The sequence below is a fragment of the Dryobates pubescens genome, chromosome 8 (assembly GCF_014839835.1).
Source record: "Dryobates pubescens isolate bDryPub1 chromosome 8, bDryPub1.pri, whole genome shotgun sequence".
Taxonomy (NCBI): Eukaryota; Metazoa; Chordata; class Aves; order Piciformes; family Picidae; genus Dryobates; species Dryobates pubescens.
The window spans coordinates 19,523,256-19,549,390 of NC_071619.1; the positions used below are offsets into that span (position 1 = coordinate 19,523,256).

The following is a 26,135-nucleotide window of genomic DNA, read 5'->3' on the forward strand; positions in this document are numbered from 1 at the left end:
GAGGGGCAGAGAGACAGTTCTCCCGGTCTTTTTGACCAGGGGGCGGTTCTTGTGTTGTTTGTTAATTGTAAATATTGTAAATACTGCATATTTTGTACATATTCATTGCATTCCATTGGAGATTGTAGTTGTGCCTGTAAATACAGCTTTCATTTGCTTCCAAATTTGCCAGCTGGTCTGGCAAAGTTAATGTTTGGGGGGGAAATTTCAACTCACCCTATTACACTACTTAAAGACATTTGAGTCTGTTTGAGCTAGTTTAGAGACAGACTAATTAGAGGCCAACTTTGCCTTGTGGAATGAGGTATGCTAGCTCTGTAAGTATTTTCTCCTCCTTTTATAAACTGCAAATTTTGTCCTATTGTCACTGGACACTTAATAGACACAGAGATGTCAAGAACAAAAAGTCTGCAGGACACAGGCTTTGCTGTCTTGGACCTTCTGGAACAAAGACTAAATCCAAATAAGGCCTGAACACAGGAATTACAAGCCCGAGAATACTAGCTAACAATTTACACTTTTAATTCACTAAAATAACAAGCCAGGATTTCTGAGTGGCCAGTCATATGCTTAAAAGAGGTCTCTTGCTGAATGTATTACTTAAATACCTCATTCTCCAGAGATGGGATGGCTTCACAAGCAAACAGTGATATTCAAAGGAAAAATCTGGGTTTGTAGAGGTTGTGTGCATGTCTAAGAATGTATTAGAGCATGAAATCAAACAGGTTAAGACAGTATGCCCCTTACTCCCTCCCACTGAAATCTCAGTTGCATGAATAGGGCAGCCAGAATACGCACATTTTTTTCAGCAGCACAGGCTGGTAGGAGCAAGAGAGGGCTTATGCAGCCACTCTTCATGCCCCCACGCTGAAGTACCCAGATGCCTGAGGTCATACGACCCAGTGGTGGTCCTTCCCTTGAGGATGATGTGCGATAGGGTCCGGAATTTTCTGGGCTGGAGTAGTGGGCAAATGGCCATTAAATGAAGAGTCCTGCTCTTGCCCAAAATGATTCAGCTGACAGGTCAATGTGGATGGCTTCTTTATAGCCCCACGGAGCAGCATTTGATGACTGAGTAGTTGTATAAATTGGCAGACTGACTTTTTTGGATAGGTAAAAAAAAGGGAAATGCCCAGACAGGTGGCTAGCCAAGGGGGCAGACTGACTATAGCTAAGGTTGAATCAGGGAAGATGAGGACAACAGAATTTAGGTGGAGAAAGAGGCTAAGCTGAAGGAAATAACATAGGATAGAATCAGCAGGGGAAGAAAGAAAGAGAAAAAGAAAAAGTCACTAAATAAATGACAGAACAAAAGGTTACATGCTGAACTTCATGCTTACACGTTTGAAACCATTCCTCTGCCCTCCCTTTTCGTCTGACATTTCTGCATGGTAAGTTTTTCAGGGAGGAATCTAATACAATAAATTCTGTGGCACTTCTGCAGATCAGATAAACAGTATTTTTCAATTTTGTCTTCTATATACTCTGAAGATGAACATAAATTTTGTTTCCTCATTACTCAAATTTTCCTTGAACTCTCTTCTCTCTCACAGTCTACCTAGGACTATGACTGGAACATACAGTGTTAAGTATTTGCCAAAATACTAGAAGCACTGTGGAGCTATGTAAACCCATGTATCACAGTCACTTGGACCTCTAATGAAGAGTAGTAAAGAAAACCAACTTGAAACATTTTTGCCAGATTTTGATGTGAAAAACACTGAACCAAATATATCATCACAAATATGAGAGTCCAAATGTTTTGCAAATAAAAGGACCAAGTGGTACAATGGCTTTTGACACTCTGGAATGAGAAACAGTTGCTGATTCAAATCCTATGTCTCCTTAGTCTATTTATGGCATAATAAAGTAACTTTTCACACAGACTTAGAACATACTTCTGATGCTTGAAAGGTATGACCCTAAATTCATGCACTACTTTTTCCAGAAGTGATGTTGAAATTATCAGTTGGGTCACTGGGCATGAATAATAGAGGAGATCTGAGCCTTCAAACTTCAGTTAACCTCTTTTCAACTAAAGAGTGTTCAGGAAGACTGTTCAGCTGCCCAAAGGAACATGTATACAGACTGTCTTCTCATGGAAGCTTCTCACTTAATTTGCCTCCACAGCAGAGGAAGGAAATCATCTTATGCTCCTCCCCGGTACAGTAAATACTACCAACACCACTTAGTCCTGAGTGCCCAAGTATGAGAGACTGTGATGATGAGGAGTTACAGAGAGGTGCAACTCCTGCTATGAAGTAACTGCCTGCAGATCAATAAGCAGCACACATGATGCTTACCAAACCACACAAAGGCATCATACAGACTCCAGCTTACAGAATTGGATGTCTAAGAGAGCAGGTAGGATTGTGGGTAACAGAAAACATGGTCTGTAAAGTGTTTGTCTGGCTAGATACAAGTCTACAAAACTCAACAAGACATTTAAAACTATGCTTATTTTTTTGTCAATGCCAATGGTTCATTACAACCAAAACCATTCAGGATAGTAAATACCGTTCCCTATTCTGTTAGAGGTTACATACAGGTATAATGGTATCTACTACCTGTGTCCCTGCTGCTTTGCGAAGCTGCATCATTCTCCACATTGTAGATGACCGTTCCCTGTGAGTCAGAGGAGAAGTGACTGACCACGGACTCATGGTGTGCCTGTTTATAAGGATAGCTGTCTGTAGAGGAATCTGTTCTGGTATCACTTGAGATGGAAGGTTCTCTCCCTAAGGAAAGAAGCAATGTCAAGGAAGCTATGTTAAATTTCAATCTTTTTGAGCCATTATGAAAGTCAGGAGAGGCTAAAGAAAGAAAACAGAGGAAACTATACAGAAGTTAACAGAAAAACAGACCACCAAACACACAGACCCAGATTTGAGGATGCCAGAGCTCACAGGACAGGTTCTCTGTCCCTAAAGAGAGTGTAATTATTTTTACAAACCTTTATTTCTTTCTCTGAAATCTCCAAATTTATCAAACCCTTTTATTATGCAAAATTAAGCTACGTCCATTGGACTGAAAGTATACATTAATACCACACAAAAATTATTTTTACTTAATGTGTGATGCTGTCAAGTGTAATTAAAAAATGAAATGCACTGCTTCAGGGGAAGTCAAAGTTACAAATTAGCAAAGTACAAAATATTAATAAGGGTAACAAGAACACCACAAGTTATAATAATAAACACATTTAATCTGCTATGAATCAAAAGCTTGTGTAGTTAAAGTTTATGCTGAAACTGTATTCTCTAAAGCAAAGTGACTTGCTCCTTCTCAAGAAGTTAATTATCGATCCCCTGAACAAATGAGATATGGAAAACTATGAAGCATCATGATTCAGCTTCAATAGAGCACATCCTAAACACATTAAAAGAGGAGAAAGAGACAACCTCTTCCCACCACTTCCAGTAGATTAAAAAGTGAACAGTTGAAAACTGTTAGCTATTTTAGATGTTATGTATACACTGCTGGATATACAGACTGTTAATTTTATACTTGTTTCTTGGTGGAGAAACTGAAGATAGAAAAAGAAAACGAAGACTAAAGTTATTCCCATGCTCAATCACAAACACTCACCCTGAGGGCACTTCACATTTTCACTAACAGTAAGTCCTGTTAACTGCTGTCCTGTTTAAGGATGCCTGACAACTTTTGAACTCAGAAACTTTCCCTCATCTCTTTACTGGTCACAAATCTTACTAGTCTGAAGAAATATAGAATACAGCTGCCAACAGGGATGACCGCCACAGAAAAAAAGGTAAAGCAGGCAACAAGAATCAGTTTATAGAACTGAGTATTAGAAAATCATTTGTAAACTAAAGTCTTTCTTCCACAGATATCAAGAGTGTAAGAGGAGCTTCATAATATTTTGTACTTCCATCTTCAAGTCTTTCCTTCATAACTGGTATTATCAGCTGTTGATGTGTTTAGATGCATTTATCACATTCCCCTGACACAAGTTCAGGTACCATATTGTGATTAACAATCTGTAAGAACAAAGCAATCTCTTATTTTCTGGATTATGGTCTGTGGATATCTGGTATCTGAGGAATACAGAGCAAGCTGTAGTTACACTCAGTGAGGGACGGAAAGGCCATTTCGAAAAAGGTATATGAGGGTAGAAAACTCTGTATATCAACAAGGCCAGAAAATAATTCAGCTCTATTTGACAAGAAAATGTGTAGGGTATGATTTCTTCTGGCAGTTCAATCTACAGCAGGTCTCACAAATTCTCTCAAGAAATTGGTTATCACTGTTGAACACTGCAAACTATGGCAGAAAGTCTTGAGGACTCACTGGTTTTGAAATCAAAGCAGGCTACTCACTACGGCCTTTTGAATTTTATCTGAAAGAAAACACCTTTTTACACATGTATTTTCGTAATTAGCTTCCTGAAATTATTTTGGAACACAGTATTACATACTGCAGAGACAACGACCAGAATGATTATCAATGCATTTCCTGGAGATCAGCCAGCAGAACAGCAAGGCAAAATTTATAGCATATACTGACCTGAAGCTTGTAAGAGTGATCACAACTGCTACATAGCACTGAAGGCCCTCCTGTCCCACCTCCAGACTTCCCTTCTTTTTCACAACAAGAAGACAGATTTGTAAATTGCACAGCATCTTGTCAACTGAGAAGTGAAGGCCATCTTACCAGTGGTTTTATTTGCATTTATTTTTAAGGAGTTGGAAATTTATTTCATTACTGGTAGACTGTCAACATGTAAACAGAGAGAGCAAATGTTCTCTATAGATTCACTGATGGGGAACTGTAAAGTTAGCAATTAGCCAGGAAAACCATAAAATATTCTTGGAATTTCAATTGTATACAGGCTAAAATCCTGGAAGAAAAGTTGTATTTCTGATTTTAGTCTTGCCTTGCTGTTCTTGGCAACTTATAAAGCCATCTCTAATTCAGGGTATTCTCTGCAGACATCCAAAAAAATCATATTTTGCAAAGCCATTGCAATATGAACCTAGATTCAGTTTGTATTTTCACCCTACAATTGGCCTGCAATTGCATATCTCTCTTAGAATATATTGCTCTTTAAATGAGGCCTCAACACCCAATGGTGTGATTACATGTCCAAAAGTATCAAGAACTCCAGGAAACCAACTGCTTGTTCAGACCACTACTGATATCTTGAGCAGACCAAGTTCTAGCCTCTAAAGCACCTGACTTGGATACACCTTTCTAATTCAATAGACTACCATTAATACAAGGAATTCAGGACACAGGAAAGTGTTCGAGACCCCGAGGATGTTAAGTGCTACGTATCTAATGCTGTAGCTCCTTTCTGATGCCTTTTTTCAGCCTCTGCAAATCCCTTCTTCATTCTTCCACAAATCAGATCATGTTTCTTATGCTGCTTTATGTGAGCAAAAGACAAGCCAAAGGTTGAAAATAAGATGTGCTGATTCTTTTTATTTATTTTAATAAACCAGTATTTCTTCCCCTTCCCCCTTTTCTAAGATAGTTTACCACCCTAGAAAAGGACTCATTATGATGTTTCCTTAAGATTTCTCTTCCCTAACTTCCCTCCTCAGTTTAATTCTGCAGCTTCCTTTAATTTTAATTGTGCATTTCTGGTCTCATTCCCTTCCTGTTAAGACTGCTAACAGATTTATGAACTCAGGTCATCGAAGTCATCACCTATTGTTCCTCTCTGTTTCCATGTCACAACAGGTCCTTCATTGTGGTTTTTTTTTTTCCAGTTTCTTTCTTCAAACCTTTTTGCAAAAGAGTACCCCCAAACAATCAACAGTGTTGGACTGTGAGAGGGATTCAAAGGTGAAGCACTGGAAGTCCTGCTCAGACTTCCAGGTCAGCTCTGACAAGAAACAAGGACCTCTGCTACCAAAAACACACTCAGAAGGAAAACTTTTCACATGCAACGTTAGAGCATAAAATGTAAGGCACATATCCAGTCTGCTTACCCGAGTCTTCACTATCATAGCAAGTCCTGTTATACTGCTGTAAATCCACTTGAGGGGGCAAGTCTTGTGTAGACACTGGAGTTCCTCTTGGATCTGCATACAGCAGCAGCAAAGGCTGATAGTGACCCTTAATGCACTTTGTCACAACATCTTTCCATTTTGGACCAATCTGAATTAAAACCAGTAATTTTTAAAAACACACAGGAAAGGTTTTCTGTCATCATTTCCTACAATAAGGTGACTCCATGACTAGGAGGAGAGATAGGTATGAAATAATGGCAAACTGAGTTATAAGATACAGTAAGGGTGTGACAAGATCCTAGCAGTGGAAAATTTATTGTTGGCAGCAACCACTAGAGAAGCCTAGTATCTGGGTACTTCAACTAAGAACCTAAAGAGCAGGCACTAAATAGCTATACCACTTGTCAGCAAGCAAAAGAGACATATATTAGAAGTGTACACAAGCAAACACAGTATAAAAACAACTGGCAGCCAACAACATGACTAGTGATGGGCTTCTGAGATTTCTGGTATTTATGAGAATGCTTTACTCTTCTCAAAAAAAGAAGCAACAGAATTATGGATCTTGAGTGGAAAAGTAGCCAACATTTCTAGGCATCTATATGGGTCTACACACAGGTTTCTAACAGATTCTTCTTCTAAATAACATTTTCTCACCTCTTTTACATGAGCATCATCAAAGTACATCCACTTGCGGATTTTAGTTTGGAAGAAGAAGGTGGAATAGTGTTTTCCATAGTAGCAGATCATTCCCACTAAATACAGCTCTGAGTGTTTTGCTCTGTCATCAGTTACTCTGAAGAAAAGCTTCAAGGGAAGCAAGAAACATTAAAGAAACATTAAAAGAGAAATTAATAAAGCACCCAGGATTTTACATGCTGCTTTTCCATGCTACTTTAGACTACTGTGAGAACAACTGTGTTTTGTAGGTGGTGTCAAAAAACTCACATCTCCCAATTTAAGGCAAGTGCCCAGACTGTGAATAACATCCTCAGCCAGATCAGAGTGGTCCGAGTCCCAAACCAAGCCAATGGTGATGATCTGTGGAGAGTTCATCAGCACACGACGAATACGGATCTTCTCCCCACAGTTACTCTACAATTTAAATGGAACATTGACTACAATCCTGATAAAAAAGGTCTGCTCTCTCTTGTCACAGCATAGTACTGCTAAAAGAATATTACCCCCAACACAAGTAAACACCAAAGAAACTGGATGAATTGCGGGAACAGTGCTCTGAAAAGTCCAACTAATCAAAGAAATAGAAATAGAATAGAGCAGGTTGGAAGAGACCTTCAAGATCATCACGTCCAACCCATCAACCAATCCAACACCACCTAAACAACTCAACCCTGGCACCAAGCACCCCATCAAGTCTCCTCCTGAACACCTCCAATGATGGTGACTCCATCACCCCCCCGGGCAGCCCATTCCAATGGGCAATCACTCTCTCTGTATAGAACTTCTTCCTAACCTCCAGCCTAAACTCCCCTGGTGCAGTCTGAGACTGTGCAGTCTTGATGGGGTGCTTGGTGCCATGATTTAGTTGTTTAGGTGGGTTGGACTGGTTGATGGGTTGGATGTGATGATCTTGAAAGTCTCTTCCAACCTGCTCTATTCTATTTTCTATTCTATTCTTCAAGAAATCTCCTACAAAAGCCTCTAAACGGTGCCATTTTAATTTCTTTAGGTAAGATTCCAGAACTTTCATAACAGTATGGAAGCAGTATTATTGCAGCTTCGTGTAGGACTAGTGCTGGAGTTCACCAACTCTCAGTGAAGTTGAAAAGCAAATATATGATAGGTACTTCTAGGAGCAATTATAGGCTTGAAGAGGAATGGATTACGTGGCCATTCCCTGGAAACTATGCAAACGTTTCCAATTTACTCTCCCCAATTAGCTTTTTCCATGGTTTCTAACTCCAAAACATTCATTTTTGGTTTCCATCCAAAAATCAGATCTATTTCTGTTCTCATTACTTGTGTCTAACCAAAGAAGTACTGAACATCAGTAGTTTTTCCCTTCCTTGAGTAACTGAGAGACACTGAATCCAAACTTGAAAAAACTCTCATACCTATCCTTTTTATTGTTACCATGAGCTAAACCTTGAAAAACACCCGAGTTTAAAGTACACATCAGGGTAATCTACGAAACCTCTTTTGTGCTGTTCCCCCATGAAAGGAAAACAAAGGATACTAACTGGACAGTTTCGCAGATCTCCCATAGTGCTGGCATTCTGTAGTAGTTCTCCAAACATATCTGGAGTGGGTTTCTCTCGTCTCTCCAGCATGCAAATAGCTTGATTGCTTCAGTACAGAGAAAGCATGGAAAACAAAAGTTTAATGCTAAAAGAAAAATACAAAGCCACATGAACTGTTTAACTGAAGTTTTTATAAAAGTCAAGAATCTTAAAACATGTAACACTTTTCATATTTAATATTGTAGAGCAGAAAAACCACATAATTAAGTGTGAATTACCACATCTTCCATTATAATACCCCATAAAAAAACCAAACTTAAAATAGAAAGTTTGTAGTTTGGCTTAAAATTTACACCTTAAAAGCAAGGTTCACTATTTTGATAATTACTTGATTTCAAAATGAGTATTTGCTTCAAAATGCTTCCCTTCAGTAACCACAACACTAGTACCATGGTGAAGCACATCCTTAATAATAAAACTATAGACAAAAACTAGCCTGGTACGCAGTTGACTTCATTGTCACAAGTTGTAAGAGAGAGAACAGCAAGTACACAAGAATACTAGTGTTCAAAGAATCCTCAAGCTTAAAGTGGTTTATGAGGTAAAGAAATATATCACTGTTTAGTTCTATTTTTTAAAATTACATGTGACTTAAGATTTATTGAGATATTTAATATAAAACTCTGAATATTATTTCCATAATTATTTCCCTGTTTTTCTAACAAATATTGTGATATACAGAATCTGCTGGTAACCTAAAGAAAAACTGCACCTGATGGAACAGGAATACTCCCAATCCACCAGTGAAGTGGTAACTTTGAACTGAGATCTGCTTGAGAACAGTTAACAACAATTTTCAAGACAATTTTTTGGGGTTCTGTAACTACATGTCTCATGTGCAGGACAAAAATACAAAGTTAAGATTTCATCCAAATCAGAATTTCAAGACAGAAGGAAATAACAGACTCCTGCCTCAATCAGACTGAAGCAGCTTTTAACTGAGCAGCCACATACTAAAAGATAAGAGGACTTCTCTCCTTTAGCATTAATTCAACCAACCTACTACAAAGCTGCAGCTATCGCCCTATGTACAGTCTCCTTTAACAAGGGGTCATGGTAACCAAGGGAATTCCCCAATAAATAGAAAAAGCAAGAGCTATATCCATCCATGAAAGTGTATTGAAGAACTGTATGCTTGTCACTCTCACTGCAGAAGCTAAGGCAGTGCCAGAACAAATCCCTTTGAAATCATCTCCAGCCATATGAAGGACAAAGTTATCTATCACAAAATGGTGGGATCTGTTGAGGAGGCAAGAACAATGAATATCATTTGGTCTCTACCAAGGTTTCCAAGTCATCTACAGTGTTCTTATGGCCAAACCAGGAAGTCCAGACTGCACATGTAGAATACTATGTGGACAAAAAACCCTAGCTGGACATTCAGGCTCAGAGGACCAAAACATAACTAGCTGTCAGTTAAAAGTTTTGTTCCTCAGGTGATAACACTGGAGCTGATGCTATTTAACATTTTTCCTAACTACCTGGATGATGAATCAGAATATATCCATATCAGGATTATAGATGACACCAAACTGGATGGAGCAGTTAATATGAAGAAAGGGAGTGCTGCCATCTAGAAAGATCTTGAGAGTTTGCAGGAATAAGCTGACAGTAACCAAAGGAAACTCAGTGAAGTCCTACACTTTGGGCAGAGCACACTCAGTGCAGCAGTACCGGCTGGGTACTGAATGACTGAGAAGCAACATCACAGAAAATTGCTAGAGAAGCCAAACATACACCAGACTCTTTGCAGAAGAGAACAGAAAAAGGGCAAGAGGTAAAAGATGCAGAAAGGGAAAATCTGCCTGAATATAAATAAAACAAAAAATAAAATTCACAGAGTGATTAAGCACTGGAACAGGCAGCCCAGAGAAGTCATGGAATGTCTGTCTTTGCACATTTTCAAAACTCAGCTGCACAAAACCCCAGTCAGTCTGATCTGGCTTTGAAATCAGCCAGGCTTTGAACAGGGTGATGCAGCAAATGTCCAAATGTCCTTTCCAGCATAAATTACTTTTTTTTTTTTTTTTCCTCTCCTCTCTTATCTTGCATCTTAACTCATTTGCTCACATATGATCTTTCACATCTACGAGTACTTGCTGCTACAGTTGTCAGATTCAGAACTGTAAACAAGTAGACACACTGATCTGTACCTAAATGGCTATCTTCTGCACCACTGAATCCTCGTGTTCTTTATCATAGTTATCAAAAATCCACCAAATTTGAATAAGCTGCAATACCAATATATGAAAAAAAACCACAAAAAAAACCCCAAACAACAAAAAAAACAACCAACCAACCACCCACCCAAAAATTCCCTTTCTTGTGAAAATCTGAACTCACCAGAGTGAGGTTGTGGAAATATAATGTACCATCTGGATGAAAGGTAACGGGTCAGAGGTAGCACCACAGCTAGTACAAACACACTGAGGAGAAAGAAAACATAATACAATGACAAGATTAATCAGGAATTTCCACAGCAATACTTCTGCTGTATCTTTTTTTATCATGGCAATGCATATCTTCAGAATGAAAATTTGAATCCTATGGAACTGGTGATTTGCATAAAGCATGTAGCATTACCTCACCTGTTCAAACAAGGTCATTGCAAACTTCTGATGGGAAACACAATGTGGTGCAGTGCAAATATCTTCCTTTGTCTCATCTGCAATGTGGAAGTGAATTCGCATTAGCAGGTTTTCCTAGTAGAAGAGGGAAGAAAAAGCAAAAAAGTATGGCATCATTTTCAACATAGACAAAACTTCAAATAGCAATCACAAAACTATGTCAGATGCATGAATGTTATCAGCATTATTCACAGAGATGGAAGGGACCTGTATTATATTTCAAACTTGCTTAGATAACAAGTTGCTATTCTTTGATAGAAAAGAAAATGGCTACCATTCCTGACATGAAATGCTATGCCAGGTAACCATTTACTTTATTTACGAGAATAGATGAAGATGCTGTCAGTGATTATTCTGTCCAGCTCCCAAGCATCAATGGAATTGACCAAATGTAGCAAGCAGAGCCTCTGCAGTTTTAAAATCACCGGGTTACCACTAACTTCTCAATAACACAACGCAATCAGAATCAATTCCTAATCTCAACAAGGTCTTTGAAATACAGCAAATAAGCTACATTCTGTCAAAAAGGAGGACTAATAAATGAATACTCAGACTAAATTCCACATGAAGCAAAAGCACTGAATGTTTCTTAGATATAATAATATCACACAATTGCATCTCTTTTTAAGTTCCCATGTATTCTTCTCGTAAGACCTCTGCTCCTCCCACTGTCGTTAACATTAACCTGGGGGTGCCAGAAGTTCACTGACACCTCTTCCAACAGCACACTCCTCACTATCACTATAAGCTGCCTGAATGGTTTATAGATCTGCAATAAGCAGGTCAGTATTAATCATTACACAAAAAAGCTCTGACCCTGTATAATTTCCTTTGAATTTCACAATCTAAGCTCTTCTGCCATTTAAACTCAATTTCTGCCCTTAAAGCTGAACAGGTTTAAGTGAAAAGCTATGGAATTATCTTTGCCTTAAAGCTTAACCTCAAAGAGGAACTTGTACTCCTTTTAAATGTCCTTATGCCAGTATGGTTAACCTAACAAACCTGCTTGTGGGAACTCCCACAGCAGTACTCTACAGGCTATTCGCATTAGCTTTCTCAATAAAGAAACTAAATCAAAAGTTCCAATGTTCAACTGCACAGAGCTCTGTTCAAGTGATGAAATGCATATGAAGATTTGACATAACCGTACTCAAGGGGCTTCTGTGTAGGCTGATGTAATTAATTTCACTTTGAGGCTTTAATGGTATGATCTACTCTCATTTTAAGGAGTCTGTTAAACTATATTATTTAACTGTATTAGTGGTTTATAAACGCAGGATATTTGGGGTTATCACATGCCCATTATCAGTCCACTTAGTTTACAAGAAAAACTGCAACAGCTCTATGCATTTATCCCATTTCTATCATCTCTTACAGCACAAGTGTCAAATTAGGTAGGACTCCACTCAGGTAAGTGCTTTAACTGAAAGATGTTTAACTTTGCAGTAGCAAATCCAGTACGTTTGGATTTTAGTTAAGAATGAACATCTTTGTTAACAACCAAGAAGGAGATAAACAGATTCAGGCCACCCTATGGACACCATTATTTCCAAAAAGGGGAGCAGCCAATAGGTCAGCAAGACAAAAACATCTTCTCATTAAGTTAATGTAATTTTTGAGACTGAAGAAAGAAAACAACAACAAAAAAATCAGGCTAAGAATAAAATCTTAACATAAAGGATGCCGAGTGCTTGAGTACAAAAAGAAAGTAGAAGGATAGAAAGATAAGCCTAGGGATGCAAGATTTGCATAGAAGTTGCCTCCTAACCACAGACTGAAAGAAAATAGCCAGATGGATTACAAGGACAGCACAGAAATATTTGGAGATGATCCATTTTACTGTTGCTTACCACAACTTATAAACATTAAACAACTGTCATTGGTTTATTTATTTTCACTTTTGCTCAGCTAGAGGTTATGAAAATGGTTTCAAGATAACTGGCAAACAAAATCTCATTTCACCCTTTTGAGGTGATCCTTAACTCTAGAATTCTGAATCATTTCTGCAGTGCCTTTTTTTTTCCCCCACATTCAAAACACACTTGAGACTGCAAGCACTACATCCTCAAAAGTAACTGCAAAAATGGGTAACACCGAAGTTTTTATTTCCAAAGCATTAGCCATTACTCTTAAACCAAACATTAAGGTGCCCACTGGATCACTTCAAGCTTGGGGGATCTCTCTGTGGATTTTTTGAGGCCACAAATGCAAGGTCTGCTGGAATCCAGGGAGGAGGGGAATAAATGAAAAAAAATTGTGTACTGTGGGTTTGCATCTATGCCTGTCAAACCATCTTTCAATTATACTCACAAAACATTCAGCGGCATCATCCATGATGCCCAGCTGGAAGCGTTGTTCATCCTGAAATGTCTTTGCAAGAGCAGTACGCAGGGCATCAGAAGGCAGAACCTTCTCACTGCTGCATTGAAACTGGTTGAAGATACCCTAGTGAGAAAACAGAACGCCAGTTAAGTTACTGTACTTTCAAAACATTACTTATGTGAAAACAAATAAACATTTACCTCATTCTGATCAAACAGTACACGGATATCCCACACTGATATACATGTCTCTAATTATTTCAGTTGTTCCTTATCAGGAATAGAGCAGGCAAACTAGCACAAGGTTTGACAAACTGTGCAATCTCAGCTGCTTTGAGGAAGCTGAAAGGGTGCAGAGCAATCACTGCCACTGCATAGCCAACAAACCAGCCTCCTTGCCCCTGACATTTCTGGTACACTTACAGTGTTGGTGTGTCATCTAATACAGATAAAAAAATCTCTATTTATTGCTGTTTTTATTCTGTTGGGGTTTTTTTTGGTGCTCATTCACGGGTGAGGGCCCAGTGTGGGGATACCAACAGCTCTTCTAATAATGCATTTATAAGAGTATCAAATAATTATGAGGAAAGTGGTAATGGTTGTGAGGCAGTAGCTTTCACACTTCATGAATTACAGACCATACCTTTCCTGAGTTGCCTTTGACATATATGCATACATAAAACAGAAAAAAAAATTACAAAGTCTCTGTACTTAACCTTGATTCCCATTTCTGTCACTCCCATAATAGAGCAAGTTTCCTGTTTCATTAGTACATTTTCTCATTTGAGGAAACCTCAAAAAAAATTATGGCAGAGAACCAGTTCCATCCTGCTTCAGCATTTTATGTTAAATAATTTAAGAGCACTTGGAAATATTCATGACTGTGCCTTATAAATGCATTTATTCTGGTTATCGTGACTCTCACTTCACAGATCTGGAACCTAGGCACTTGCCTAGTGACTGGCATACAACTTCATTGAAGGGAGCTGATGGACAGGACCTGGTTTACTTCAACAAGAGCTCTGAAATGGCTCCACACACTTGGTGGGGAGGAGAGAATCCAAACGAGGTAAAAGCAGAAGCAAGCAAGTAAACTGAACACCTTATTTAAACTTCCATGTTTAATGAAACAGTATTCTTCAGTTTTACCCATAACTTGCCTACTATTAACATAAAGAGATTCAGTAGGGAAAAACTGATCCTGATGATCATAAGCAACTACTTGTCACAGTTCTTTACATCATAATTACAAACAGCAGAAAACTGTGAAATCTGTGACCACAACCACTGAACATAAATAATTCACGAACATCAAAGAATTCTGTAAAGATTTCTAATATGTAAGAACAAGGAATAGTACATCCCAACATTATACAGATGAATGATTCCTAAAATTTGTAATGGTACAGTATACAGTGGTATAGACTTATTTTTAATTACAAGGAAAAAATGCCTTAAAGCTAGTAATTGTGCATCTTAGTCTAATAAAGATCAAATCTTTTGTCATTGCACAGTGCAGTTTAGAGCACAATAAAACATAGTGTTTGTAGGAAGTCCCAAAAGCATCTTAAATGCAATCTAAAGCACTTTGAACACAGGAGGATTTGGTTTTCATTGCATTTTGATCAGGGTTTCTTGGGGTGGGGGTTTTAGGGTGGGTTAGAGTTTTTCTGAGGGGTGTGACAGTGGTTTCTCCTTTTCCTTATTTTTTGAGATGGGTTCTTTGCTATCAGAACAGGACTTTCTTGTCTCTCAGCTTTAGATGGACAGGTGTGGCACTTCCTGCAGTTTCATCACTAAGTTATCTAAGATCTCTCTCCTTAATTTCAGGTCTTGCCCTAGCATACTTGTTCTCTATACAGGTCTGAAAGGCAGCTGGGACAGACCAGGAAAGCCCTACTGATTCTGCCACAGGAGTTTTCATGACACCTTTTCTCCAAGTGCTTCTGGAACTTAATGAGAACTTTACACATGAGACATTAAAACCTTGTTCTCTTTCAAAAACTTCACTCAAATTTGAAGACAGTGAAAACCTCCTTATTCACTGCACTGATGATTTCTCTCAACAACTACATGCCAATACAAATAAACATATCCCTAACATCAGCAACAGCGTGAAGACACTCCTAAAAGCTTCATGGACAAGGGAAGTCTCTCCTATTTCACTAGTTTTCAGGGGCTAAAAATCAAGGGTGTAGAACAAAAACATTACGAAATCCATCTATTAGCTTAACAAAAGCTGAGCAGCAACTAGTACTGAATTAGAGGCACTGATGACTTATTCTTCACATGCTGGTAAGTCTAGGAGCCAAGACACAGAACAGCATGAGCAAGGGATTTCTCAGAATCAAAAATGGTAGGGGCTGGAAGGGACCTCTGGAGATCATCTAGTCCAACCCTTGCTGCTACTGCAGCTATGCCTAGATCATGTAGCATGTCCAGGTGGAAACACTTCAGAGAGGGAGAATCCACAACCTCTCTGGGCAGCCTGTTCCAGGACTCTGGCACTCTCAAAGAAGTTTCTCCTTATTAGGTTCAAGTGAAACCACCCATGTCATAGTTTGTGCCTGTTGTCTCTTATCCTATCACTGGCCACCACTGAAAAGAGCCCAGCCCCATCCTCATGACCTCCGCCCTTTGGATATTTATATGCATTGTTGAGATGCCCTCTCAGTCTTCTCCAGGCTAAAGAGCCCCAGGTCTCTCAGCCTCTCCTCGTAACAGAGATGCTCCAGTCCCCTAATTACCTTCACAGCTTTCTGTTGGGACTCTCTCCATTAGTTTCCTGTCTCTCTTGAACTGGGCAGCCCAGAACTGGACACAATGCTCCAGGTGTGGCCTCATCACAGCAGAGTAGAGGGGGAGGAAAAGCTTCCTCTACCTGCTGGCTACACTATTCTTAATGCATCTCAGAGTACCACTGGCCTTCTTGGCCACAAGGGCACATTGCTGGCTCATAGAGAACCTATTGTCCACCAGCACTCCCTTCTGCAGAGCTGCTTTTCAGCAGGTCAACTCCTAACCTCTACTGGCACATGGGGTTATTCCTCCCCAGATGCAGGACTCCATACTTGCACTTGTTGAACTTCATGAGGTCCACTTCTGTCCAACTCTCCAGCCTGTCCAGGTGTCACTGAATGGCAGCACATCCTGCTGGTGTGTCAGCCACTCCTTCCAGTTTTGTATTATCATCAAACTTGTTAAGAGTACACTGTTCCTTCAACCAGGTCATTGATGAATGTGTCAAACAAGACAGTACTGAGCCCTGAGGAATGCCAATAGCCACAGGCATCCAACGAGATCCTGCACCATTATCACAACCCTCTGAGCTCTGTCATTCAGCCAGCTCTCAATCCATCTCCCTGTACACTCCTTGAACCTACACTTCCTAAGCTTACCTAGGAATGGAATCTATTTTTTCCCCTAGGAAAGAAGCACTCAGTTTATTTGGGGTAAAATTGACATCTGCATGGTGTATCTAACTACACTGATGAAACAAACCCCACACTTGATACACACATACATGGGACTTCTTAATCAGGCATGCAGAAGCTGACTGGCTTAAGAATGCCATTTGGTTGAAGACAACTGGCAACAGCTACTGAATCAGATTAGTGTCCATGCACTATAAATTTGAGTTGTGTCCTTGGCAGCTTTCTGAGAACTAATTATTCTCTTCCAGCACAGTGCAGAAGTTCCTCCTAGATGGGGATATTGCTGCAGCTCTAGCACTGTGGTCTTTCTTTCAAAGAACAAAACTCTTTCCCACCAGCACTTTCGGTATTCCCTACCTTAACAGTTTCTGCCTTTAAGAAAAGCTGCAAATATTAATATGGCCAGTCCCCATCCTTCCCTCACTGCTCAACATATCAATATTATTTTTGATGCCAGGTTTTTTTGTTTGTTCAGGGTTTTTTCAGTTGGGTTTTGTTTTGGGTTTTTTTATGGTTGGTTGTTTTGGTTTTTTAAAAATAAACTTTCCATTTCAATAGCATGACCTTCCTACTCGATGCCATTCACTGGGCTTTTCTTCTTGCCTACTGTACCTCATATCTCATCCAAAATGTCACATTCTTCTCCTGATGCACTACCACCTGTTTCAATAAAAATTTTAGTCACTAAAATAACTCTTCTCCCATCCAACCACATTAGCCTCCACTCACAGCATTTTCATCAGCTCACATTCCTTCCCCACATTTTCTCATTTTATATTCACCTTCAAGGGTGGAAATAATTCTAGCTCTATGGTTTTGTGTCTTTGAAATCTGGTAACAACCAACCTAGATTTCCATTTTTCTTTTCTTTTGTCTTGCACTGTGCCCTAAACATTAACACAACATCCCCAAGATGGCTTGTCAACTTAGGTAACCCTGGCTACTACCAATTGCAAATACAAATATACTTTGCACAAGTTTTGTTTAGGAAAAGTCAGGAAAAGAAACCCACCTCAAAGTGCCCACATCAACTAGATGACAATTTATTAACTACTTGATAAGGATCAAAATAGGCTGTAATTACTTGGAAGCTTCAATTAACAGTTTAATAACTCAGGAAACCATACTTGCTGCTATTTGATTCGACAGGCAGTTAACTATAAGTACCAACTGAAAAAAAAAAGAAAGGGCAAAACAAGTTACTTTAATGTATTTTTACTACCATTTTACCCTGAAATACTGCGCTGATTTGGAAAGAAAGCACAAAACAAGAGGATGAAATCTTTGCAACCAACTTCTTATTCCTATTACTGTTTCAACCAGATAACAAACTTTCCATAACAAACGCCTTTACTTCAATTGAATGGCTAACAGGCAAGACTACCACCAACAGTCATTCCACCTCTTTAAAGCACTCCAATACCCCGTCGCTCTCAGTTTTCACCCCAGAAAACCTAATTTCTACACAGAAAATGCACATTCATCCTACTTTTGTTTCATAATTGTATTACAGAAAAGATCAGCTCTTTTGAATTTATCAACCAATAGAGCACTACAAAAAACACTGTCCTATACACTGGCTCTATGGAGGTCCCAGTACAATCCCTGGAAGGAGAACAAAACTCTCTGTGGCATGCTCAGTACAGTGGACGGATTTCCCCCTTCCTTCCCTCTTCCAGCTGTGATAAACACCAAAGTAAAGTCGTGCTCTACAAAAAAGACAATAAAACTGAACACAGTAGACTTCACCATTAATAATACATTAAAAAGCTGTTCCAGAGTTATAGCAGGCAAACCACATAGTGGTAAGGACAGCCTGTGTACTACGAAAAGCCCACTTAATGCCACATCTTAAGGAGCAGTGCTTGGAATTCCAGCACAGTCTGCAGCTCTTCCTCATCTTTTTATAGCTATTGATTCAAAATAAGGTTCATTCAAAATAACCTATCTGGAATGATTTCAAGGTTCATTTTGTAGTCACATAAACAGGTAGCACACCTCATGAATTTGTGTAACAGATATCTCTAACATGGTACAAAAATGTGATTTGATACCAAATATGACATCACTGCCCTACCATCCCTCACTATATAAAAAGTAATTTGAAATTACAAATAGTATTTATAGAGCTAGCAGAGCATTTACAGTAAATGCTCTGCATGACGTCAGACTCCCTAGAAACAGTTGCAGCAAGCCAAGAAAGCATGGAAAAATCACAACTACTTTGGATATATTCAAAGGCTAAATTTAGCTCAGTGAAGACTACCTTCTGAAGTCAATGGGAAAAGAATGCCACCTTTAGAGCAACAGTTCAAAGTAAGGGGAAGAACATGAACCTGCTCTGCCAAACACAGGAGGTATCAGGTATCCTGTGAAGGGAACCTGAAGCAAAAGGGGGTCAACCTAAACTCTTCCTCCCACATATTGCCCCTTTGCCAGCCCATGATGGAATCTGAACATGCCAGCATGCTTTGGAGAAGAGCAGACATGTCCTGCATCCATCTTGATTGGTTTGGACAGGTATTTTGGGCAGAACCACCTAATAATATATGCTAATTACTTCTCCCCAGACCCTAATGGAAGATTTTTACAAGGTATAGAGCTCCAAATTTTTGTGTTCCCACTGGATCGAGCCATATCTTCTCCCTCATCTTAGCAAAGCCTAACGCAAGATTCAATAAAAAGATGATATCCAAGACCTGGAGACTAAGCTGGCTTTATCCTGGCAGGACAACAGCTGAAGGCTTCCAAAGCAGACAGAAGGCCTGGACCACAGGAAGAGATAAGCATGGAAGGAAAAGGATGATCCTGCTGCACCAGAATACAAAACCTATCTCGGTGATGTTTGTGTATTAGGTGCATATTAGGCATGCTACCCCGTCTGTCTTACAGAAATACCCACATAATACCACAGTGCCAACCAGGCTTTTACAGGAGGCAAAAAAGGTGCAGTCTGAGAATATTGATGCAGAGGGCAGCAAAGAACAAGTAAATACGGCAGACAGCTTTTTGCCCCCCCTCCCTCCATGCTCTCTACTGCCGGCTTAAGGGGTTCATGCAGGTCACTGTGACATCTCCACAGTTTGAGGCTATCCCTTCTGCATACTTTCATCACTTACCATCCTGCCCTTTTCAGTAGCATGCAATCAAGACAATCTGTTTCTCGTATTTGAGTTTTTTTGCAGGGTGAGGGAAGGTTTTGTACCCTGAATTTCACCTAAGAGTTATGCGGTACCCTTTGTCACTTACCTTTATATTATTTGAGTTGGTTACAACAAAAAGAGAGGAAATTCTCAAATATTTATGTATATAATAAAGGTGGAAGAGCTTGTCACAACATAACCCAAAAAAAAGAAAAAAAGGGAAAAAAGAGAAGAGTTGTTTTATGAACATAAGGGAACTACTAGTAAAACAGTTCTGTAACTTCTAGAGCACAAATTTGGGCACCCAGCTCAAACTGCAACACTCTTCCTCTTCTATAGTTTTATAATCCATGTCTGTAAACCTTCTGAAGGTTCTGGAGCAGCCTTGGGTAGAACACACTGAACTTTCCCATGAGGAACAGACTGTAGATAAAGACACTAACATTTTGGTTTGGAACCCATTTATTAACTTTGTAAAGTACTGGTTACTGTCCATGTTCAGAAACAATTGTCCATGTATTTCTTTACTTATTTACACATTTCTTATGAGTTTTTCATTGTACACTCGGTTTTGTGAGCTACAGGAATTCTGCACATAACCAGAAACAAGTTTTCTGAAATGTGCAAAAGTACTAGTCATCTAGTTCCAACCCCCCTGCCATGGGCAAGGACACCTCACACGAGATCAGGTTGTTCACAGCCACATCCAGCCTGGCCTTAAAAGCCTCCAGCGATGGGGCCTCCACCACCACACTGGGCAACCTGTTCCAGTGTCTCACCACCCTCATGGGGAAGAATTTCTTCTTAACACCCAATCTGAATCTATCCATTTCTAGTTTTGTTCCATTTCCCCTAGTCCTATCATTACATGACAGCCTAAAAAATCCCTCACCATCTTTCTTGTAGGCCCCCTTCAGATACTGGAAGGCCACAATAAGGTCACCTCGGAGCCTTCTTTTCTCCAGATTGAACAGCCCCAACTCTTTCAGTCTGTCCTCATAGGAGAGGCACTCCATCCCTCTGATCATCCTCGAGGCCCTTCTCTGGACACGTTCCAGCATGTCCATATCTGTCTTGTAATAGGGGCTCCAGAACTGGAGGCAGTACTCCAGCTGGGGTCTCACCAGAGTGGAATAGAGGGGGAGAATCACCTCCCTTGACCTGCTGGCTAAGCTTCTCTTGATGCAGCCCAGCATATGATTGGCTTTCTGGGCTGCAAGTGCACACTGGTGACTCATGTTGAGCTTCTCATCCAACATTACAACTTTCTTGGAAACTAAGGGTTGTAACTCCTTCTGACTAAGCATGGCATTGGGTTAAGAATTTGAGACAGGAAACAACCAAAAAAATCCCTGCAGATATCTGGAAGCAGTAAGAGAAAGCAGCAATTTTTTTTTTTCAAAGGCTGCTTAATTTAAAAAAGAAGTGTATGGCTGCAGGCATGTAATTTGCAAATTCTGCCACTCTACCTGTCACTTCCCAGTTTATAATAGCATCGTGCACATCAAAAGCAAGGATTTTATCAACAAAACTAAACACTTTTCAACCCAATGCCTGCTTTTAATACCAATATTTCAGATACACTGTCATCTTCCAGTCTTACTGTAGTGTTCACCCCTCTCACTCTCATTCAGATGCATCTTTGTCCAGAGGTCATCTTCCAGTATCAGTTCCACAAAGGTTCATCCTCCCCTTTTTCCTGTCACATCTTTCCCCCCACTTCCCTTTTCCCATACTCTTATTCAGAAAAAGACTTTTAACGATTAGTTTTACATGAAGCTTCTCAACTCTTCCCGACTCCAGTCTACTTTCATTCAAATGAAAGGTCTATCTCCTTATTTCCTTACCATATCCTGCTCTGAGGTTAAACCTCAGAACAGCAAAAGCTACCTTCACAATAATTTCTTAAACCCTTTTCTTTCTGACCTCAGCTACCAAAGAATGCCCACAATCACTTGGCAATACTGAAAGGGTATAATCCAAGAACTAGCTTCGAATTATTTATCCTACTGAACTAAATGAACTCAAACCACTTTGCCTAAGATGTGCCATTTCCCTATAAGGAAGGGGATATATTTAATACTTCAGCTTCTCTTTGTCTGGATAGCTGTATTTCTCACTTCACATGTGCTATCTTGCTTCTAACCAATTGTTGCATCCTCTCCTGATGATGCTGCTGTAAATATCTTGTCTCATCACTTCAACAGACATGCCTTGAGACAAATTTCCCTTCAGAAGGAAATTACTTATCTCCTTATATACCTTGATAATAGCCTCCACTTTGAAATTCCTTTGCATAAGTAAACCCATTCAACAACAATCCAAAAACCCACTAAATAATTAATTTCAAACCTGTTTCTACCAGGACACCTGAAAAGTCACTTAAGAGTAGCAAGACAGCTATTATACTATATTCCCTGTGAACATCAGACGATCTTAATTTAAACCTTGCACTATTTTGCTCTCTTGTCTGTCTTTGCTATAATGAATAGATATAGTTAATTGGATTTACAGCTCGTTTGTGATTACACAAAGTGTCTCAGTCCAAATTTCAGCAAGAAAAATCACTGTTCTGCAAGATTAAAGCGGTAACTATCATTGCGTTTGCATCAGATTTATTTCTCCAACAAGGTTAGGGTAAGCTGTGGGTTTGTAGCAGCAAAACGCAGAAAGGAAGGTACAAAACTCAGAAGTTCTAAAAACAAATGGACAGAGACAAATGTAGATGTAGGATTGCTCATTTTATGTAAGTACATAACAGTATTTGGAATCAGAGCTAGCATCTAGATCTTAATACCCAGGCACAGGCACCATTTGTGTCAGTTATTGCATCTGCATTTACAAACAGAACTGGTATTTTTAAAAACATAGATCATAAAGAGCTGAGCCATTTAATGCAGACATCAATATTTACAGTAGGAAATGCCTTTTAGTCTTACATAATCAACAGTTTTGAACACAACGGCTTAAAGCTAAATGGCCTTCCCCATGCTGACATTTAAAATGTCTCTGAATGAAAGCCAACTTCTGAAGAGTGTACCAACTGTATACAGTAAGATACTTAGAAACCAAATTATCAATTAGAAAAAAAAATAAGTTACTAGATGTAGGCTGAAGTAATCTTTCAAACAACACAGAGGCTCACAATGATCTACAGTAATTTCACAATTTTTTGACTCAAACACATTTTTAAAAGAGTACTGTGTGCACCTCGGGCCAGTATCGGTGAGATTTACCTTTGTCCTCACTAATTGTCAGGCATGTTTGATGGCACATATTAACCACACAGCAGAAGCATTTCTGTTCAATAAAAACAACCAACCAAAACTATTTACCTTAAGAGCACAGAAGATGCAAGAATCGCCCATACATTTGTGCGTTGTAATTTGACGGAAACTGCGGCGAAAAATGTCCAGGTGCCACAGAACCTGAAACACGAGGAGGAACACAGCTAGTTTTATAAAAGAATGCATAAAGCTCTCATTAAAATCACACATTAAATAATTCCAGGAGCACACTTATGTCAGCAAACATCTCTCCTAAAGAAAAGATGCCTTTTATCCAACCACAATTTGACACGTTCATCTTCCTTCCTCAGCTGTAGCATTTACATTCATTAATTTACAGTAGGACACCCCTCTGAATTTCTTGCCACCTGCTTTTAGGTCAGAAAGCTTGTTTATGTGGCAGTGGCAACGTAGACAGCACTTGCTCTGGGGCTGCTTCTCTGGGCTGGCATTACAGCCAGCCACTGTACAGCCACTCAGAAAGGCTGAGCAGAGCTGCCAAAGCCACTCCATAGATTGCTGGGGCCAAAATGTGTCCATTCTCCCACCTCCTAGGCAGCCTCCTTTTTCTAAGCAGAAAACCCAAATGCTGGGAAAAAACGAGGCACCAACAGCATACACATTAACAGCTTCATACAAGTGAAAGCGATAAATTACTAAAAGCCTTTATGCCAAATATTATCATTAGTAACTGTATTTACAAGTCATGATTACTGCCAGATTTCTAACCTGAGTGGGCAGATACACTGTTCCCTCATGACAGGCATGTGACCGTGTATGGTCACATCGCAGCAAAGTACTGCCAGCAACAGTGAGAGGCAACAGGTTTTATTCCTGAGTTTTACAACTACATCTCTGCAATCTTGGGCAATTATCTAAGTTCATTTCTGTAAAATAGAAATCTCCGAGGTGTTGCACAGTCAGTTCTTCATATATAAATGTGGTCAGCGACAGCTATTTCAGCTTCAACTAACTTTCAGGAGGCAGAAGCTTGCAGTGAAGGAGCCCCTGACCTAAATCAGGTCCTGCCAGGTTCCGGAGAGAGCAACAAGGTCAAGGCTGGCATCTGACTGGCTAAAAGCTTTATTAACATAAAGAGAGGAACCCTACTTATTAATATGTCGAGAGCAACTGGCTAGCAACTCAATTTTCCAAGTGCTAGTTTCAAGATGTTTCCAGCTAGAACAATTAGTTAACTAAACCACAGCACACAAGTGTTACCTAAAACTGTATTTTAAACGTTTATTGAATATGCAATCTTTAAAGTGTTACAAAATGTCAGAATTGCCATGGCTTTGTTTATACTCAAAATCTCTCTACATTTAAGGTTCTGGGATGCAACAGAATCCTTGGAGTCAACCAATTATACACAACATTCCTGAAGAACTAGGGAAGACTTCACAAAAGGACAAAAGAAATACATTCAGAAGTAAGTTCAATTTTTCAGTGTAATTGCCTCTGCAGTTTCTTGAATGTTTTTGCAAATACTTAAGAATCAGAAGCAACAAGCATTCAAGAGACTCTAAGGCTAATACTCAATGTAAAAAAAAATAAAAGTCCCCAAAATATGTATTTTAAGAAATTACTACCATCTTCTTTGAGTTTAAATTCAGCTTTGACTGTAAATAACTTTGGTATCCTATCTCTCTTGAGCTTTAGAAGAAAACCATTTATGTAAAGACTAAAAGCTAGGTCATATCCTTTCATCCGCAAGTACGGCATGCAGCTGGTGCTAGGCTCTACTTAGTTTTGACCTAGGTTTAGTCACTCAGTATTGGGAGGCAACTGGAGATTGCACCTAACGACTTCACCGAAGCAATTAATATAGTACATCATTGGAAACTCCACTTTTACTGCAAGTTCTCTTTGTACCTAGTCCTGTGCCTACTGAGAGTCAGTGATGTGTGTTTGCATCAGAGGGGGCACACTGAAGTCTGAAGTTAGTTGAGAACCTAAAAACCCCCACAATGACAGTCTGTGCTACACAGATACATCACATGAAGGGATGGAAAGTAATGTGGAGAAAGGATTTTAAACCCTGCTGCCGGAAGGCCTGAATTTCAAATGTCAGATATTCAAAACATCTAGATGGTGACAATACTTTTGTAGCAGACATACCACTGCACTAAATTTGACATCAGAAAAGGTTATTCTAGATCATCTAAACTAAGTTACAAAGCAGCAGTTAGAAAGAAAACTTGACTACATAAAAAAGATCTTGTATAGGTATTATCAAACCCTGAGCTTGTTCAACAAAAACATTACCTTTACTTTCAAGGAGTAGACATAATGCAAGCTATGCAATATTCTGTTGGTTTAAAACAGTTTTTCTACATATATTTTCAAGTTTAGTTGACATATTACAAGTTTACACAAGAGATTCATGTGCAACAACTGATGACTACGAAAAATGTTGATTTCACCATGAAAATCTAAAAATTAAAAAATGCTGCTCTGTAATTCAACTAATCTACATTTCCAAATACAGCTTTATTCTATATAAGCCCACAAACAATATGTTGTCAAGCCTGGCTGTATTTATTGCACAGTTAAGCCTATGAAAATACAACAATACATACAGGACAAAAAAAGAAAAACATTTTTTCATTATGTACTCTTACCTGTAGAGCACTATTCAGGAAGCAACTGTTCTGTCCTGGTTCATTGCTGAGACCTTTACTGGGTGCTATTGAGGTTGTATTTCGTGGAGTAAACATGCCCTGTACATTCCCCCGACCCACAGAAAAGTAATTTCTTTTCCAAGACATCTTCTAGTTTCAGCTGTGCAATACGCAGGTTTAAGCTGGCAGAGTATTTGACTTGAACAGAATCTTCCTTTCTTTAACCAAAATCAAAAACTGGAACAGTATCTTGTTGTCTTTACATTATAGTCTGAACAGAATTTATGCCTTCATCAGGACACAAGAGTTTGCTTCTTTCAAATGCAGCCCAGGATGCTATTCCTCCATTTGATGCTTACATACACAAAAACCTCTTCTGCAAGCAGACACGTACAAAGTTTGCGAAGGAAAGGAATACATCATCATGCGAGTTTATCTGTTCTGTTGTTTCTCCCTTTACCAAACA

At 39.2% G+C, this 26,135-nt stretch overlaps 1 protein-coding gene across 5 annotated transcripts in view; it reads right to left on the minus strand.

Annotated features, from left to right (window-relative positions):
* Positions 1 to 25,925, minus strand: part of USP54 (ubiquitin specific peptidase 54) — a 49,190-nt gene extending 23,265 nt beyond the window's left edge. For all 5 annotated transcript variants that reach the window (XM_009897659.2, XM_054163877.1, XM_054163878.1 and 2 more), the window contains exons 1-10: positions 25,670 to 25,925; positions 23,097 to 23,189; positions 13,174 to 13,308; positions 10,825 to 10,938; positions 10,580 to 10,662; positions 8,177 to 8,282; positions 6,924 to 7,070; positions 6,633 to 6,782; positions 5,955 to 6,123; positions 2,568 to 2,738 (exon numbers count right to left, since the gene is read on the minus strand). In XM_009897659.2, coding sequence (XP_009895961.2) covers positions 2,568 to 2,738; positions 5,955 to 6,123; positions 6,633 to 6,782; positions 6,924 to 7,070; positions 8,177 to 8,282; positions 10,580 to 10,662; positions 10,825 to 10,938; positions 13,174 to 13,308; positions 23,097 to 23,189; positions 25,670 to 25,816 — 1,315 coding nt within the window. In that variant the 5' untranslated portion in view covers positions 25,817 to 25,925. The remainder of the gene's footprint in view (positions 1 to 2,567; positions 2,739 to 5,954; positions 6,124 to 6,632; positions 6,783 to 6,923; positions 7,071 to 8,176; positions 8,283 to 10,579; positions 10,663 to 10,824; positions 10,939 to 13,173; positions 13,309 to 23,096; positions 23,190 to 25,669) is intronic.
* Between the last annotated feature and the right edge of the window lie 210 nt (positions 25,926 to 26,135).